General features: G+C 39.0%; 1 protein-coding gene across 1 annotated transcript in view; it reads left to right on the top strand.

The window, feature by feature from the left end:
- Nucleotides 1-21038, top strand: part of LOC309501975 (corticotropin-releasing factor receptor 2) — a 108987-nt gene that overhangs the window by 38840 nt on the left and 49109 nt on the right. Inside the window, exons 7-9 of the mRNA XM_082174275.1 lie at nucleotides 11393-11453; nucleotides 14689-14761; nucleotides 17898-17983. Coding sequence (XP_082030401.1) covers nucleotides 11393-11453; nucleotides 14689-14761; nucleotides 17898-17983 — 220 coding nt within the window. The remainder of the gene's footprint in view (nucleotides 1-11392; nucleotides 11454-14688; nucleotides 14762-17897; nucleotides 17984-21038) is intronic.

Genomic DNA, 21038 nt, shown 5'->3' on the forward strand with positions numbered 1-21038 from the left:
GTCTAAAATGTCACTTATCACAATATTTACTCTTTGTTTACTGAACTGTTGTATAAATTCAACATCACATTTGCAATCACGCTAATATTAGGGAAATTTTGGTTGAAATCACATGTTATAAATATAAAATAACTAATTCTAGGGCCATTTTTGCCACCATATCTTACATTTTGGGTGCATTTTATTAATTTTGGTGGGATTTTGCCCCAACTCCCTGATGTCTGACCCTGCTTCAACAAAACACGACAAAACATTTTTGAATATTGCTTTCCGTCATTGGAAAGAGACATATTTGACATTAACGCACTATGATTTGAAAGAAACTGTGGCAAGTGTCAGCAAATTTACATCACGTTATTTACAAAACATGCCATCATTATTAATCATTTTAAAGCTGCCGTCGGCAACATTTTTTTTATCATATTCAGTGTAATCGACACTATAATCCGACAGAACAACATAAATAAGGTGGTTTTAGAAAAAAAACGCCACAGATCCCCCCTCACTCGTGCACGTTACTATCACATGCACACAAGTTTGCCTGGAGATTGCATGAAGCGTGATGGCGGAGAGAAAATCTACTAACAAGCTTCCAATTCCTCGGTTATTGCTATCTATGGATAGATTAGCCAGGACAGCCTACCTCCGAGTCCATGGTGTTGATAGATGCTGAAGAGACGGACGCGTTCACAGAAAATCAGGTACACACGCACAGTGACGCACTGACGAGCACGACCTCGATGGGAGGGTGCTCGCTGGTAGTGGGGAGGGGCATGAGAGTTGTAAACATTCAAAATTTTGGCTAATCGACCCAATCTGCCAGACTTGCCGACGGCAGCTTTAATCTACTGACAGCCTTAAGCTACACTTGAAAACATAATTGTGTATAAGCGGCATGCTGTTTTGGCCATTATTCTCTCTAAATTTAGTCAAGTGAACTATAATGAACAGGTTAGCTTACATGGCTTTCCTTTCTGAAGCGGACAGTCAGGTCAGTCAGGTCTCGGTCCATTGATCATCAGTATCGGGGAGAACTGGATCAAATCTGAAGCAGGAGGAGTGAAAGACTGGTGACTACTGTAATAGTGGAGCCCTAATAATAATAATAATAAGGAAAAACAACACTTACAATAGGGGCTACAGCACCGTCACTGCTCGGCCTAACCCTCCGGGGCTTGGGCCGTAATTACACTGAATTACAAAATCTCATGTTCAATATCCTCCAACTGGATGAAGTCTGTGCCATCATACACTATGCAATTTTTTGGCTTATCTGCCAAGCCCGACTGTTGAAAATCAGAGCCAGTCTGCAGATTATGGCCAGATATCACAACAAATGATGTAGTGTATGATGGCACAGACTCATATTTTTAGCTTTATTGAACTAGCACTGACTTGCCCAGATTGCAAATTGGGGCAAATATTTGGGCAAAAGCCTTACAGTGTATTCCAGTCTTAACTCTTCTCTGAGCCCAAGAGGCAGACCAAGACAGGGGAAGATGAGGAAGCAGGAGACAAAGACGAGTTTGTAGTGAAATCTGTGATCTGAGATATGATTCATCAATATGAATCATGATTCAAAATGTTGACAAATTGTAGGAGTAACTGAAACCTCTCGTAATCATATACTCTGGGTGGCCTTATAAATGTGTTGAATGTGTTTGTACATACATATGTTTGATTTTAATATTTCATTTTATATATATATATTTACTGTTTATACACACACCGGCCACTTTATTAGGTACACCTTGCTCAGTGGGCCTCATTCAATCATTCATTCAACATTTTCTTGATATGATTTGAGCTTTGTAAAATGGTGCATTATCCTGCTAGAAGAAGCCATCAGAAGAGGGTCTACTGTGGTCATAAAGGGAAGGACATGTTCAGAATCAATCCTCAGGTAGACTGTGGCATCAGATCATCTTGATCATTCTACATGCCTAAATGCATTGAGTTGCTCTCATGTGATTTGCTTTAACAGGCAGTTGAACAGGTGATCTAATAAAGTGGCCATTGAGTGCATGTGATCCCACTTTTTATTAGGTGTCTTTAATGACCACCATGTATTAACATTTAGATTAATCATAGAATACGATGCACTTATTGTGTACATACATGTTTTACATTGTGCTTATGTTTTTAACAAAACCTGCATGATGTAGTTTATTTCTGTAATTGCATCAGTAGTCGACATTCCCTTAACCTTCAATCCTGTCCTAACCTCACCCGTCTCCCACTCCACTGGCAGCACCAGAGTTTTGAAATTCAATATGAACACAATAAGTACATTGAGCTTATTTTTCTGTAGTAGTCATAGTAGATAAGGACACCTAATATAAAAATATTCACGTCCAAGTGTGCGGAAAGGCCCAGTCTGCTTCCACACAAATGTCCTCCAAAGACGCACACTTAGATAAGATAGACTGAGAAGAAGCAACGGAGGCTGACTCAACTGGTTTGAGCTGAGAACATTAAACCTTCTAGGAATATAGATAAGTTCCCAGAGCAAACACGAGCAGTACAGATTGCTCTCAGGCTTATCATCCCATGCATGAAACGAGGAACAATTGAATGCCTTCCCTAAAAAACTCCACCTGGTGCATATTCAGCAGCAACAACATACACGCCTTAATTATAACAGCACAGTTCTCCCGAAGGAATGCCGGATCTGATCCGACAGGCGATGGGTCCAAATACACTCTCTGTATCACGATGCAAATATCCACCACTTGAAAGCATAGAGCCTTCGTGATAATTGCAGGACTTTCTCATGGTCTGAGGAAATATTTTCACACAAATACTGATCAATAATGCACAATAAGGCCTATTTGTTTCCATTAAAAATATAAAGCAATTAAACATACTATTTGGCCAGTGGAAAAGATTAAGAAAAACTTTCTCTGAAATGTATTTTATACTATTTTATTTATTTATTCCAAAACAAGGCAAGGATAGGTTACTAAATGATTTTTAGCAATGTAATGTGACGCACATCCGTATCTCATATTCTCCTAATGTCTTGTACTGGTAAACATGGCATCACGTGGATGAATTTGCATATGCAAATGATATGCAGATGAGGATATGCACAGTAAAACAATGCTTTGTAAGCTCATATATGGTTATTTTGGGGAGGAGACGCATATGCGCACAATATTCCGCTGACTGGGGTTTATAAAGGGAAGATTTATTTAGACACGGTTTATAAGGCTGAATATTTTTGGGCGTACACCATTTTTGGCTTTCAGGCGCACGTACACTTTTAGGAAGGATCCTACGCATATTATAAATGAGACCCCAGAACTTATCAAGAGGCCCTTTCAAAGGTCAAACCCAAAGTTTCCACATCTTAAGCTGGGGATATCACATATTACCCTGAGCCTTGGAAAGTAGATCTGCACTAATTTAAATCTCTCAAGGACGGTCCTCCGATCTGAGAACCAAATGTGGGACTGATACGACACTGCTACCAACAGAATACGCACACTGTTTTCTCACACTCTCGCAAGAACTGCTGGAAACAGACTTAGTGGCGGAAAGGCAAAGTGGGACACGTATGTGCTCGCAGAATTTATTCATAGTGATAATGGAGACTAAAAAGGACACTGGGTCGTTACACTGGAGGCGAACATATCTACCTCTGCTCTGCCGAATCAGAGCACAGACTGGAGAAAGGCATCACTGCACAGATCTCAAGCAAGAAGACACACAGATGATCTGCTGTTTCCCGATCAACATGGCTGGATTAACATATCCCGGAGGACAGTGTGAGAAAAGGCAAATGCTTTTCTGCAGGTTGACACAATCCTCCCAAAGGATCCTCCCATTCTGGGCCATCTGATCAGGAACAGCCCTCCGGCTGGGAAGCCTCAGCTGCCGACCTCAGATCTAGGGATGTGCCCGAAGCCCAATATCTTATTCAGAACGGCACGGATAATGGCCTCAAAACAAATAACAAATAATTCTGCAGAATAATAGAAAAAAATATTCGGCTGACATATAACCCTTCAAATCGCGAAAATTTAAATTGCGAATTGAAAATACGCCCAATGGAAACACGTCGAGTTTTTTCCGCTCACATGAGGTGTTCGAAACAGGAATATTTATGCACATTTAAAGGTCACCTGGTGTGTTTGGACAGAAAATGAGAGTTCTTAAAAGAATTACGGGAATAATGGATTCTAAACCACAAAGAAATGCCACAATTGATCAAGATCTTGAAGCAGAAAGAGGGAGAAACTCCAGAAACTCCTCGTATGAGCCGCTCCAAGTATAAGGGGCTTTTATTGCCATTAATGCTTGGATACACACATACGTCTCCTTCCATTAATAATAATGGCTAGTGCGGTGACTGAGATATATGTAAACCTACCATCATCTGCTGCCATGATTATTGTAATGATTATTGCGAGAGGAAAAAATTATGTTTTAGTTGCATAACATCGGTTAATGGAAACGCTGTCATTTTGCAAGTTTTTTATCGACATTTAGAAAATTTCGCAAAAGTTTCGCGCAATATTGTAATGGAAACGCGGCTAGTGACTGCTCGTGTTTGCTGGATAATGGGTAAGGCAGGGGAAAGCATGACATTTTACTTAAACCTAAAATCACTACACAATGCAGCGCCAGGCGCGACACAAGTGTGTTTGGCTAGTTTCAGTCCGACGCAGTTTTCATTTTCACGTCCAGTGCCACGTTATTTAAATAGCAAATGCATTTGTGCCCATCTGTGTGTCCGCTGGTCTGAGAATGAGGTCTGTGTTCAGGCGTATTGTTGGACCGTTTTGAGGAACTGAAATAGACTGAGCCAGTGACCAACTGACCTTCTCTAAAGTCAATGGCGGAATATTGTTTTTGTTATTTAAAGAGCGCGTTAGTAATGTGCGCCTACAATGGGTCCACAACGTGTGTACACTCTGCTTATTACACACACACTCTGCTTATTACACACACTCTCTGCTTATTACACACACAGTCTGCTTATTACACACACTCTCTGCTTATTACACACACTCTCTGCTTATTACACACACACTCTGCTTATTACACACACTCTCTGCTTATTACACACACACTCTGCTTATTACACACACACTCTGCTTATTACACACACTCTGATTATTACACACACACTCTGCTTATTACACACACACACACTCTGCTTATTACACACACTCTCTGCTTATTACACACACTCTCTGCTTATTACACACACACTCTGCTTATTACACACACACTCTGCTTATTACACACACTCTGATTATTACACACACACTCTGCTTATTACACACACACACACTCTGCTTATTACACACACACACTCTGCTTATTACACACACACTCTGCTTATTACACACACTCTCTGCTTATTACACACACACACACTCTGCTTATTACACACACACACACTCTGCTTATTACACACACACTCTGCTTATTACACACACACTCTGCTTATTACACACACACTCTGCTTATTACACACACTCTCTGCTTATTACACACACAGTCTGCTTATTACACACACACTCTGCTTATTACACACACTCTCTGCTTATTACACACACTCTCTGCTTATTACACACACACTCTGCTTATTACACACACACTCTGCTTATTACACACACTCTGCTTATTACACACACTCTCTGCTTATTACACACACACTCTGCTTATTACACACACACTCTGCTTATTACACACACTCTCTGCTTATTACACACACACTCTGCTTATTACACACACACTCTGCTTATTACACACACTCTCTGCTTATTACACACACACTCTGCTTATTACACACACACTCTGCTTATTACACACACACTCTGCTTATTACACACACTCTCTGCTTATTACACACACACTCTGCTTATTACACACACACTCTGCTTATTACACACACTCTCTGCTTATTACACACACACACACTCTGCTTATTACACACACACACTCTGCTTATTACACACACTCTCTGCTTATTACACACACACTCTGCTTATTACACACACTCTCTGCTTATTACACACACACACACTCTGCTTATTACACACACTCTCTGCTTATTACACACACACACTCTGCTTATTACACACACACTCTGCTTATTACACACACACTGCTTATTACACACGGATGCGCTGCAGCACACAAACTAGCCAGATATTAAAAATAAAAGGATTACAATGTGAAAGATGAGTGTTGTGTACATAAAGATATGGTGAAATTCGGCTTGTCCCGTAGATGTTCTGAGCTTAACCCTCACACACACACACACACAGACACACACACACACACACACACACACACACACACACACACACACACACACACACACACACACACACACACACACACACACACACAGCTTTAACCTCTCAGATCCGTTTGCTCTCTGGAGACACGTTCAGTCTTTCCTCGTACAAATTCCCTCATGTAAATAGCGAATCCAACATGGCGCGAGCGCAACTGGCTTTTAAAGGGAATGGGAGATGAGACTCTGATTGGTTTATTTCACGTAAAGCCCAAAACACACCCATTACTCATTAAGAGAATAGAGACAACCCTTTTAGACCATCAACCTTTTTTCCCTTTGTTAAACTAGCAAAAGTGGATTCGGACACACACCCTAAGTGCACTTACGCCGTGTGCTTTAGACCATGCACTTAGATCATTAACATAGCGCCCTATGAGTGTGTGAAGTGAATGATTGTAAGCTATAATGAATCGAGTGTAGATCAAATAGCCGCTTTGACATCTCTGTGCGTCTCTCAGAAATCAGAGCTTGGTAAGAGTGATATCAACTGAAATAGGCCACAACATCACACACATGTTCTACTTTTTGATATGCTTATTTAAATTATTTAAACCTTGTGTGACATGATACACGAATGAATGCACAGAATGATCGCAAAACAAATAACCGTGTTGCTGTTGTTATATAACCAAACCCGCTCTCTGTCATAAGTAGTAATGCCCGTTTTGTGGTTATGTATTGGGAAGCCAGGAAACGTATCCATCGACAGACACATAAATTAGCCGAACTCTCTCTGTCTGTTAACACGATGCTACCTTCAGCAAACCATAGTATATGAGTCGTCAGATTTGAGATGAACCGCAGTGCAAGTGTGTGCCGAACCATGGGTGGAGAACGGTACGATTCGATATTTACCGAACACCGTTGCTCCGCTAGTGTTTGTTCTGTAATGTGTAACGTGTGTATGATGTTATGCTCTGTTTTCACTCTGTTCGCCGGAGTTCTGGGTTAGTTTCCCCGGCTGTTGATTAGTTTCCACACACCAGTTTCTGTTCTCCTTGACTACATTCCCTGTGTAATTTTCTCTTCGGGGTCTGGTTTCATCAATGTTAATTGTCTCTTGTGTGTAAGCAGACCTACTGAAAAACTGCATCCTTTTTTGTCTCTATTTCAATCTCTTCAAGTGTCATGGCCTTCGGCGTTCGCCGTGAAGTTGACATATTCCTGGGCTATTCCTCGACTACTTTGATACCCTTGTTCTGTGCTCTTTCTCATGCAAGACACATTGTCAGTTCCTTCTTGGTGTTCAGTTCTGATGTCTTAGATCCCACCTCTCAGCTCTGGCTGGTGGCTTTGATATTGGGTTATTCCATGTCACGCCAATGCCAAGTTCAGTGCTCTTTGAAGGGTCACACTTACATTACATGCATTTATAGGAGATTACCCTTTGAACATTAGAGAATTTGATTGTTTTTAACAGATGGCATATATCTGCTTAAACAATCTTGTTGTCACATCATGAAGTAGTTCAAGTTCAAGTTCAAGTTCAGTTTATTTATAGAGCACATTTAAAAACAGCCACAAGACTGACCAAAGTGCTGTACTACAAGATCACATCAAATCAAAATATAAACGCTTAAAAGACAAAGTTCTGACAGAAAACCACAATAAAATAATTAAAATTAGATGTTAATAACCCAGGAAGAACAGGTTTATTTTCAAAAGTGACTAAAAATTGTCAGGGAAGGTGCCAATCTAAAAACTTGGTCTCCTCTACGATTGAGTCTGGAGTGTGGGCCTGGAAGAAGCTTCTGGTCTCTTGATCTTAAGGCTGGAATACACTCAATGACTTTAAACATCTGAGAGAGAGAAAAGCAGGGGCCTCATTTATAAACATTGCGTACGCACAAAAGAAGGCGTACGCTGCTCTCTACGCAATAATTGGTATTTATGAAAAAGAAAACTTGACGGGAAAATGTGCGCTCCTTCACGCAAACTCTGACCCAGGCGTACGCACAAAAACGGGTGAAATGAGAAATGAAGAAACACGTGAAAGTGTGTGAAACTGTAGACCGTTGTGTAAAAGAAATGGCAATACTGCCTCTCATAAATAACATGAAGACTTCACAAAGCAAGTCTTACAATTAACAGCCTACACGAACACCCGTTTGATCGATCTGCAGTGTAAAACAGACAAAATCAAACGAAGATTACAACAGAAATGCAAATGAACACATATGTGCAAAAAGAAAAGTGAAATATGTTCCGACCATTTCTTCTTTATTTCGGCCGCGGTCGAGGTTGAACGGTCGAGGTTGTGAGGCTGCAGCATTAACGGCGTCTGCAACCTTTTGCCACTCAAGTGCCTTTTTGGCATTAGTAATGCCCACACTGTACCCTCCAAACAACAGTTTACTCCTCTTTTCCACCTCGCCAACAATCATTTCTACTTCACATTGAGTGAAGTTACGTTTCTTGGTTTTCCTCTCTGTGTTTGCCATGATTTCGCAATCGATGAATATTAACTTGTGGGCGTTTCACGGACTATTTATGGGCAACTATGGGCGTGACATGAAGCCGCAAAAGCTGACCTACATTTAGAATTGATTGTGATTTATTAAGGGAAAACTGCGTAGGATGTGCGTGCGCACGGTTTTATAAATCCGAATATTTCTGTGCGTACGTACGCACGTCCTATGTTTCATCCGTACGCCACTTCTGACGCAAATCCTACGCAAAGTTTTATAAATGAGGCCCCAGGTCATCATACACTACAGGACAGAGGATCATACACTACACTACACTACACTACACTACACTACACTACACTACACTACACTACACTGGACAGAAACACGTGACGCATTCTTCAGTGATGATCTGTATTTTTCATCCTGGGAGTGAAGTGAGCTGCGTTAACCCCACTGTGTGAATACACTAAAACTGCTGTGAACAATTACTAAACAAATGGCAGATTCTGCGTTTTCTAACACATGTATCTCATGCATGGCTTGCGGAAGCTCGCGGCTCCATCTATATCCTCTCAACACGATCACTCGTCACTCGTCAAGGGCCAAGCTCGGGATCCGGGATCAGGATGGAACATTTTTCCTTCTTTTTTTGTCTTTACTCGATCTCGTAAGCCATTTTTTTCTCGATCTTTGTGACTTCACACCCTTGATTTCCATCGTCTGGTCAGCGTATTATGCCTGTATTATGATCAGTATTTATTAGCGATGCATCATACAGTGTGTGTGTTCTACAATCAGCTCAAAATATCAAACATGTGTTGATGTCCTCCGACTGGATGGAATCAAAGTCTGAAGTAGAAAATCAGAGTCTGTGCCCATCGTACACTATTTGATTTTCTGTGAATCCTGTCAACTCCGAACGCACAAAATCTGCAAAAATCGGAGCAAAAGTGGTGTAGTGTGTTCCAGCCTTCAGACTTCTGGAAGGGGTACGGACGCAGCGGCTCAGCTGTGGAGATTCATACACACACTAGAGAATTTTGAAATCGATTCTGGATTGAATAGACAGCCAATGAAGAGCCCTCAGTATTGGAGCGATGTGATCGCATTTACGGCTTTTGTGAAGAAATCTGGCATCTGCATTTTGGCCCAGTAGGAGATGAGCAGTTTGAGATTTGGAAATACTGCAGTAATCTCAACTTGAAACATTATGGCACTAAAATTGTATTAGTAATACAATTAAAAGTTACAAAGTGTTCAAACTGCAGGAGAGATTATTGTGGAGTCAGTGCACCACGTAATATTTGCAAGCATGCTAAATGTGTGTGTGTGTGTGTGTGTGACTAGAGGATTCTGGGGCTTACTCAGAGCTGTCGGAGAGCTGATAGGAAATTATACTTCAGTCAGAAGACGGTTACTTCTGTCGCTCGGCTGATTTACTGTGAGAGCAGCTCAGCGGATCACAAGGCCAACACGAACACACTGTCAGCTTGTGGGATTGACAAGGACATTTTGAAAATGTACGGTTATAGAATATTGTTGTCACTCATGTAAATACCTGAACCGTGTGTGTGAACGTAACTGTGTTAAGGACTCAGATACAGGACTGACAGCTGTATTCTGGTGTATTCTGAACGTGGCCATAAAGTGCCTTCAACCACTGTATCTATTGTTTGTTTTTTTGTTGTGAAAAAAGCCAGATATAGGCCAATTTCTTTCTTTTATAAGATGCATATAGTGCTGTTTTCTCTGAGGACACCAAAAAACTAACAAACCAAAAAGACAATTAACTGTACACAACATATTGCAAGGTGTGAGACTGAAAGTTGTATAAATCCCTCATTTACACTGTTCAGCGAGGCAGCGTCTCTTTTGCCCAGTGCAGTATAACAGTGTTTCTGGAGGAACAGGCCAGGCAGAAACTCATGATTATCTCAATACCTCGTCATTGTCATAATACCCGTCTGTCATATTCACAAACAGTACGCACATCGGCATGAGTCAGTCCAACGAATTAGTGGAGGTAGAGGGACTAATTACTGTACAAAGCAAACGACTCACCCACTCAGATATCAGTTCTAGCCACATCCAAATTAAATACAGTACATGTGAAATGACGGCACTCAGCTCTGTTAAATTAAAGCTGCATGATCATGACGCCTGCTGTGTATTTATTGACTAATGGCCATAATAGGAAGGGAGTCAAGGGACTAATACCCTGTTCAGTAATACAGAACAACAGTTTGTAATAGAAGATATATGCTTTTTTTGTTTTTTTTACTGTATTAATGTATTAGGCTATATAGTAATATGTCATATGCAAATAAAAATGTATAGAACTGCATAAGCAATGACACTTTAATAAATAATATGTTATTATAAACAAACAAATATTATAGTACTACTTTATCATGCTAGTGTAAATGGTGTTCCAACTGTAAACATCAGATTGAACATGTAATTTGCAAATATGCATATGTAAATTATGAATGTCTACAATCTAAACTTAATCTAAGGCACTATGTTGCATCTCTTTCCACTTGCATAAACAAAATCACAATGAATTCCCACTGGTTCGTGGTGACTGGTTATGTATGATTTAATTTCCACGTTTCTGGAGTTGCTATCCGTGAAGTGTGATTTGCAATCTTCTCTCTTTCAGGTATACCATGTCCGATAATTATAGTGTGGGCCATTGGAAAACTTTACAACGAAAACGAACAGTAAGTTGCTGATTTGCAGAAATAAGCTTAGTGAAATAAACCTGTGATGGGAGTGAATGACGGGGTAATTGTAGAGTAATTGTAGAGTAGAGTATATGCAAAATATGTCAATGAATGAGCCTGTGATTTGAATCCAGATATGTAGAATATTTATAAAACAGAAAGAGAAGTTAGAAATATTTGTAAAAAATAAATAAAAAATGTAAGAAATAAATGTTAATGTTTTTTTATGTGAGCTAATGTAAGAATAAGAACCTGTTCGCAACTTCTTCGCCATTGGGGGGACCAACTCCCCGGCACAGCACTCTGGTTATATTTATAAAAGAATTCTTCATGCCTTAAAATATCTTGAATGTATCTCGACACCCTTGCCTCATTTAGTATGCGCGGTTCTATGAATATGCAAATAAGCCCCGCCTACACTCAGCTCAGTGATCCACTGGTTGACGATCACACGTTGATCTGATTGGTTACAAGGTAGTTTGTGACGTCAGAAACACCAGCGATTTCAAAGCGTGTGTTTGAGACTGTCTTTGGTTCACTGCAGTTTTAAGGAGGAAATACTCAGCAATGGTGTCGACTTATGAAGTTACACATGGTTTGTCTTAAAGCATATTAAAAACACCACATAGACATATACACAACATTAAAAGCTGGATTTTCACCACAGGGGGACTCTGATCACTTAGAAAATCATAGGACCCTTACAAAAAAGTGTACTTCAAGTTAAAACTTCAAGTTTAAATACAGTATATTTTCCAAGTATACTCTATGTAGTAAGTATACTAATATCAATGTACTATTAGTATACCTGTGTGTGCTTTGCATGTATTATGTCAATACTAAAGACTAAATTGGCTTACTTTTATATAAAGTATGCTTGGATATGCTTTATTTTGATCGTCCATTTTAGATATTCTATAACTATAAGTAATTTTATAACTACTTGTCGACTAACTCACATTAATTTCCATGTACATGTCAACTAGGTTCGGATTAGTAGAATAAGTTGGCATGCAAAGTTACTTATTGTCAGTATAATGTCTGTTTGGAGCATCGAATTAGAGTTAGCGCATATTAAGCAGATATTAAGCAGACTCTCTACTAATACTCTAATGACTGCTAGTTGACATGTAGTGAAAGTTACATTAATTTGTGCTGTGTTAAAGCTGCTCTAAGCGATGTTGGGTGATGTCACTTCTTGTTGACGTTCAAAGTATTGTAAAAAAAAGTTCGACCCTCCCTCCCTCCTCGTCCCGTCCCCTCCTCCTCATCCCCTCCCCCTCCCTTCCGTTCTTCCTGAAACAGGCATGAACCATTTAGAAAAACCAAACTGGATTTACACACTTGTCCAGCAAAAACAGAGCCTCCTGAATGTCGGACTGGAAGCCCTTCTGCCGGCGGAGTTCTCCCACCATTTCAATGCTTTTCCGATGTAAATTCGGGACTTCGCGTTCCTTCTCCTTTTCCCTATTCTTTGTTATTTGTTCATCAGAACGTCGTCTCTTTGGTCGTGTGTCGGCCATATCAAAATTCTCAAGAATATAACATTTTAACGTTAGTTGTTGTTTTTGTCTAGGACATCTCTCCTCTAGCTAACTTCCCTCTTCATGCTTCTCTCTCCTCCACCCCCCCCCCCCCCCCCACCCTCCACCCTCCACCTCAGGTGCACGCGCACTAACCCCCCAACCCCCACCCCCAAATCATTCTTGTTGGTTATTGGCTGGAACACTGTTTGTTATGTTTTGTGGTCCAGGCTGGGCCAGTTTGTTTTTGTTGCCATTTGTGGAGCCTGGGCTGTCTACAGAGACCACGTTTTTTACAGTGTGTTCAGGGGGACAGGCAGCTAGCGGATAGTGAGGAGATGTTTGCTGGATGTGACAAAAAATGTTTTAGCCTAAAAAACACGTGACATCGCTTAGAGCACCTTTAATGTTATGTTTAGTTTTTACCTAAAACCAACCCCGTTCAGATGGTAACGTTGCACATTAATTGGCTTAAACAACTCGCCAGTTTATAGCAGATTTAGTTCACAAACAACTGACAGTCGTGGCCTAAATATGATTTTCATTTACAATATAAATCCTCAATTGGGCATTAGTAAGTAACCTACTTTTCGCGCCATCAGTCGCACACACACTCAAGCTCACAGGATCATTGCATCGTGAGTCAGACTTGAGAATTCAGTGAACTGGAGACTCGCTCTGACCGGATCATTTGAGTCAGTGAGCTGTTGACTCGAGATCAAATGCAATCAAATCATTCCAGGTCATAAATGAACTGTTTAGTGAAATTTGCAAACTGATTAAACAGGTTAATTTAAAAGCATCATATTGTTCATGAATCAGACACCTCTAATGTGTCTCTGAGTGTGGCCATTTCTTATTAAATGTTGCGAAATAAAAAGTACAATGCTTTGAAATGTAGTGAAGTAAAAGTTTCCCAAAATAAAAATACTCTGATAAAGCACAGATACTTTAAAAATGTACTTAGGTACAGTAACAAAGTAAGAATACTTGACCACTGAACAGTAGTTCATTTTGAGGGCACAAGTTTGCATGTATTGTGTGTCTTTAGTGTTGCAGCTGTAATGCAAGTGAACTGTACAGCTTGTGTCGGTCAGCACAAACCCTCTTCCAGACGTAACCAGGGTTTGAGATTAACACCCGCCAACCCAACAATCAACAGTGGCGGGTAACACCGTCAAATCACCAGCCAATCTAGTCTTACTTATTATGTTTACTCACTTTGCTGGGGAAGTTTGTGTAAGTCAAATATGCGCAGATTCAGCACGAATACTCGTGAGTCCTCATGATATATTAAATACAGTGTATTGTGCAGTATCTGCTCATATCTGGCTAACTTGAACACACTCGTCACTACGCAACAAATAACGGCACACTTGTTCATTTGCATTGAAGCAACAGCGAAGATTAAAAGCATTTGGTGAACAGAAAAGACATTATTTTCCAACATCCTAAATTCTGTACTGTACTCTACTGTATTGATCTGTCCACCTAAAATATGTTTTTGGTGAAAAGGATGAAAGAGGAAGAGAGGAGATGCTGGATGACAGGATCTTGTTTGAATAAAAAACAGGATCTGGTTCCAATCTGGTTAATTTCTTCTTTTTTGTCTGGTTAATGTCTTCTTCTTATACTGTATATATATATATATATATAGTTATATAGTTATCTGTGCTGTGAGTACCCGCTAAAAGACCTCTGTGTTTCAGATGCTGGTTCGGGAAGGAACCTGGGAAGTACATAGACTACATTTATCAGGGGCCCGTGATTCTAGTTCTTCTAGTAAGTATTGTTGCTTTTCTCAGATTTGTAGTTGTCAGAATTTAAAGCCAAGTGGACAAAACTCTTAAAGCATTACAAAGGACAAAATGTAAACGTAATACCCATTTGTGATTTCTAAGAGAGCTGTCCAATAATTATTAACATCAGCAAATAGTAGGCCAGGCCTTGCCAGAATATCAGCTTGTTATATAATAGCAATGTCTGCTAATTTCAGATAAAGTGCTTGAGCTTCGAGAGAATTATTGAACTGAAGTGAATCTTTTTTCCCCTCCCTCTTCTTCATGTGAAAGCATTATAAGAACAGTATTTAATTTAAGCCATTGTGCCGTAGTGCACAAGAGCTCTGCATGTTCTGTGCAGAAAGATCAAGCTGTTCCAGAAATACACAAATATGTATATTCCTAAATCCCAGGAGCAAAGAGATTTAGTGTTCACCACACTCACTTAGTCCAGTCATTTTATGAAAAAAGGGTGAACAAATTGCAACAGAAGCAAACTCAACTGATTTTGTATCCTCAATATGTCCTGAGGAAGGAAAAAAAAAAAGTCCAGAAGAATCCCATTAGGGGAAAGTTTTGAAAAAGACCCAAATATAGTCTATTCATTCTCTTTCTTACGTGAATAGGGTAAAACAAATTAACCTTTAGATATCACCATGAAAATGACTGAGTTGATTACTTACATCAAGACAAACAACAAATGTATTACAAGTTTTTTAAAACAATTGTTTGTTAACATGGACAAACAGTGAATAATCTAATTACATATGTGCTAATTTGCATAAATACCACAACAGATCTAAACATTGGGTATAGCCAGGTGAACATGTCTTGTTGAATCTTGTTGACATTTAACAGTAAAATACTTAAAGGTGGTATCAGTGATTTCAGGCCCAAAAATATTTTTATCACATTCATCTAATCTTTCCTAACGATCCGCTAGCTGCCCGCCCCATAAGCATGCCGTCAAAAAACCGCGTCTCTGTAGGCACAAAACCTCACAGCACCCTCCCCCTGTCGGTGATTGGTTGGAACACTATTTGTTTTGGTTTTGAGTGTTTGGCTAAACCATTTGTTTTTGTGTGCAGATCTCAGAGCCTAGGCTGCCTACAGAGACGCGGTTTTTTGACGGCATGCTTATGGGGCGGGCAGCTAGCGGATCGTTAGGAAAGATTAGATGAATGTGATAAAAATATTTTTGGGCCTGAAATCACTGATACCACCTTTAAGTATTTTACTGTTAAATGTCAACAAGATTCAACAAGACATGTTCACCTGGCTATTCATTCGATTCACATGACGTCACTGTAGCTTTGCGCCGCCATCTTTGCGACCGCCGGTCTCAGTAATGCCTGCAATATGTTGTGCAGTTGGCTGCAACAACAGCCTAAAGAGGAACCCTGAACTGGTATTTTATTCTATACCAAAAGAAGAGAGAATCATTTATTTAAAAGACTTGAAGTCTCATGTTGGTTTGTGGTTAATTATATTTCCATTATACTCTCAGTGGCCAACATTATACAGACAGATATCGACAGATAATGTTTTGTCTTCATTTTATTGTTGGATCTGTTTAAATGCACTTTATCATGGTAAGTTAGTAAGATTTGGGGTTGTTTTGAATATAACTGTTTGTCTGTCTGTTAGTTAATACCTACCTAAATCTAAGAAATATTTTTCTGAAGTTCATAAAGATATTGTCTTCGTCACATGCGCTTTAGATGTTATTTTGTGTAAGTAACGTTAGCTCTGCAGACGATGCATAATATCATCCTTGAAATGCATATTAAAGGACTAGTTCTTCCAAAAATGATAATTCTGCCGTCATTTACTCACCTTCATGTGCAAACCCTTAAGTTTACTTTCCGTGGAAGACAAAGGGACATTTTTGAATATGTAGCCTAATGGAGACTCTTCTTGTCGATGTAATGAAAGTGAATGAGTAACATTAGCCTACTGGGGGCTGTCACGCAAAAAAATAATAATAATAAAAGACAAAAAAACATCACAAAAGTATCATAAAAGTGATCTAATACGACTCGTCCGTTATATTAATATAGTTATTTATTCATATGATAGCTTTATGTGACGAACAAACTGCAATTTAAGTCGTTATATTATAATCACTGATGACCTTACCTCTTGATAGCTTTTAATCGCAGCCGAATCGTGAGTGAATCATTCAAAAAGATTCGACTCGAAAGATTCTTTCATTTCGATATTTGTGTGTATTAAACCTTCTCTCTGTAATTGAACATCTGTTCTTTCGGACAGATATGGCAGTATTTGATCATATTCGGCTGATGTCTCTGGCTGTGCTGATGGACGGATTAGATATATTCATTCATGCTGAACAGCTGCAGATTCATAGATTCATTCATGACATCGCCTCGACTCTCATGAACGCGCGCCATGAAGCTCTATGACTTAAGTATTTCTATATCATGAAAGGCCAATTGGGGCAAGTCTGGGGCAGATAATAATGGACTAAAGAAAACTGGGGGTAACAAATAAGGATCGGAGCCTAAAATATAATTTTTCTCCAGGTATCTCTGTCTCTCTCTCTCATTCAAATGGGCAGTTTAGGCGGCCATACCGGGCGAGTCGGTCGCAAATATGGCGGCGTTCTATTTGTTGTGACGTCGGTGGCATCTATGAATACCCAATGTTTAGATCTGTTGTGGTATTTATGCAAATTAGCACATATGTAATTAGATTATTCACTGTTTGTCCATGCTAACAAACAATTGTTTTAAAAAACTTGTAATACATTTGTTGTTTGTCTTGATGTAAGTAATCAACTCAGTCATTTTCATGGTGATATCTAAAGGTAAATTTTTTTTACCCTATTCATGTAAGAAGAAGTATGAATAGGATATATTTGAGTCTTTTTCGAAACTTTCCCCTAATGGGATTCTTCTGGACTTTTTTTTTCCTTACTCAGGACATATTGAGGATACAAAATCAGTTGAGTTTGATTCTGTTGCAATTTGTTCAAGGTTGACCCCCCTTTTGGCTCAAAATGACTGGACTAACTGTCACGAGTGCCATTAATTGTGATTTCTGGGACCTGTGAGTTCATTCAGACATGTCAAACTCTCACTGACCGACTTCCCTCTTCCTCCTCCCCAACACAGATCAATTTTGTGTTCCTCTTCAACATTGTGCGCATTTTAATGACAAAGCTGAGGGCCTCGACCACATCTGAAACTATACAATACAGGTACAGTACTTTAACTACTCTTCACTATTACAGTAATATCACAGAGCGAGAGTTTGATGAATGATGCTCTCCTGTTTCATGATCATGTTCAGTAAAGGAATGGTTATGTCATAGGAGTGTAACGATACCTTCATGTCACGATTCAATTCATGTCACGATACTGAACTCACGATACGATATTATTGCGATACTCCAAAACATGGTAAAAGGTTAACAAAAAAATGAACTGTTGATTAAAATGCTAAATTTGGTGTTACATTGTGTGTGTAAATGAATAGTCTTGGACTTGGCGCTGGAAACCCAAAGCACAGGACAATAGAGACACCAGAATAACAATATCCATGATTCTGACGATGAAAACACAGAATTACTTCAGTTGAATATGCTTGTTCACTCTTTCTCTGCCTAGGTGTATTTGAAATAATGTAGGCCAATTTTTACTTGTGACAAGACATGTGGCATTATCAGGACCCACAAATATTCTCCCACTGCATTATTATACATTATATTTAACATTATATATAGTAGTTTAATATACAGACACTAAAACTCTGAAAACTAGATTTTTTTTCCCTCAAACAGTAATTTTTATTTTGGGTGAACTATACACAATACATATTGTTGCAGTTTTGTATTGCGATATATATTGTTACAGCCCTATTCTGTCATTATTTACTTACCCTTGTGTAGTTTCAAAACCATATGCTGTTCATTCATTTCTTCATCAGGAAACAGAATCATCTTTACACCGCTCTTTTACATAAAACAGCAGTTTACAATTACATTTACACACTCAGTGTCCTCCTCATACAAACTGCATGACTTCAGAAGACTTTAGGATACTTGTATGTGTTTTTTTTTAGATTGACACTATGGGCCCTATCTTGCACCCAGCGCAAGTGACTTTGTACACCGACGCATGTATCATTCCTATTTTGCACCCGACGCACAGCGGACTTTTCCCTCCACAGACGCACGTCGGTAAGTTAGGAAATACACTTGCGCTCCCGGGGGCGGTTCAGCGCAAAGAGGAGGCGTGTTCCGGCGCAAACGTTCCTTCATGCTATTTTGCAGGTTTAGAAAACAATTGCGCCACTAAGATAGATAGATAGATAGATAGATAGATAGATAGATAGATAGATAGATAGATAGATAGATAGATAGATAGACAGACAATTTATTATAAAAGCATACATATAGCTTACACATTTACCCAAATTATCATATATGCCTGTTTAACCGAAGTTAATTTGGGTGGGTTTCTCCATTTCAATGTAACTTCTCTCTTTTACGGCCGTGACGAGAGCGTTGCTCTCCTCGGCTGTGAACCGCTGCTGGCGTGCGCCTGGCAAATCCGCCGTTACAATAGCAATCCGCCATGGAAAAAGCGCGTCTGCTCTTAAAGGGAATGTGAGATGACGCTCTGATTGGTTTATTTCACGTTACGCCCAAACCACACCTATGAATAATGAAGCTACTTCAGACCAACACATTTTAGATTTGCGTCGACCACAAAAGTTATAAGATTATAAAATAACATACGATTTATTACAAACTCAGAATAGCAAGCCAGCATGCGAGACTGTGTGTTATACACAAACAACATCCGACAATGAACCGCACAAAGAGAGGAACTTAAATACACAGTGATGATGAACTAAACGACGAACAGAAGTGAGGATGAGTGTTAGTGACTGATGAGTGACGGCAGAACAGAGACAAAGAAACACACGTGATGAATGGAAACAAACTAGAAGTCAATGAACTGAATTAAATAGAACATTTCACATCCAGTCAGTCATTATGAAATGACATATACACTATTGTCAACTACAGTTGATTGTAGAAAAAAAATAATAGCATACATTTTTGGACTTTTGGAACAAACATTGGGTGAATAAATGATGACAGACATTTACATTTTGGGCTGAATTATTCCTTCAACAATTATTCAGAAACAGAAAGATGAATTTTGTGAGTGTGAGTTCATTTAAATAAGTAAATTCTACAGAAGTAAAGTAAATCTTCTTGACAAAACACTGTTTTTGTCCCCCCTTATGATTATGCCATCATATTAGTCAAAAAGGAGAATATATATATATATATATATATATATATATATATATATATATATATATATATTCCAATGCTGAGATTAATAACATTTGAAATGTTTCAAAGAGTAAAATAAATTGTTTTCAGTTGCAATCTTTTACGTCATCTTCACTGTGCCATGATAATAATTGTCATTTATTCAGACGGTTAGCTGGATTTTCTGCATGAGAAATGACACATAAATGTGTTTGTGCAATTTCAGCCCAATGCATTTTATTCATTTTATTTTATTGCATGAAAAACAATCACATTTTCAATTTGCTTGTTTTCATTTCTCATATTCTGATATAAATATTCCTTATATTTCATTGTTGGTGCAATTGTATTGAAACACTTCAAACTATAAGTGCACTGTAAAAGAAGAGTAATTAGTTGAATTGTAATGAGAGTCTGTGTAGAAACTGGCATGTGTGTGTGTGATCTACACACTTCTGTACACACTCCGCCCGTCAGCTCCTCTGAACACTGGCAAGATCTTTAATCTGGTACCAGTCTTTGTCATGTCATTGGAGGTTACTCCCATTTGAAGTTTATATATATAAGCCTACCTTTTTTTCCCCTTTTTTTTTTTTTTTTTGAAAGTGAAAATCCACTGACAAGCATGAGTTGCTAAAGTGTGAGTGTGTCTCCGGGCGACGCTTACTTCAGAAGAGCAGAAATGAGTTATTTCATCAGGTTATCTGAGGATGCATTTGCAAACTTTGCTGTGGCGTTTCACTTGATTTCCTAAGTATTAATGCAGTGAGTCTGAGTCTTGAGGACTAGCTTATGGAGAATTAATCTTCTTTTCTTCATTTTTTTAAAACAAAATTTCATTGTTGCATGGATTTTTAAAAATACATCAGAACCAATACTTTTAACTTTAATGTATAGTTTCTGGAGATTTTTTCTGGAGATCACAATGATGGTTGAGTGGATGATCACACATATTGTGTGTGTA

The sequence above is a fragment of the Leuciscus leuciscus genome (assembly GCF_965113295.1).
Source record: "Leuciscus leuciscus genome assembly, chromosome: 6".
Lineage (NCBI taxonomy): Eukaryota > Metazoa > Chordata > Actinopteri > Cypriniformes > Leuciscidae > Leuciscus > Leuciscus leuciscus.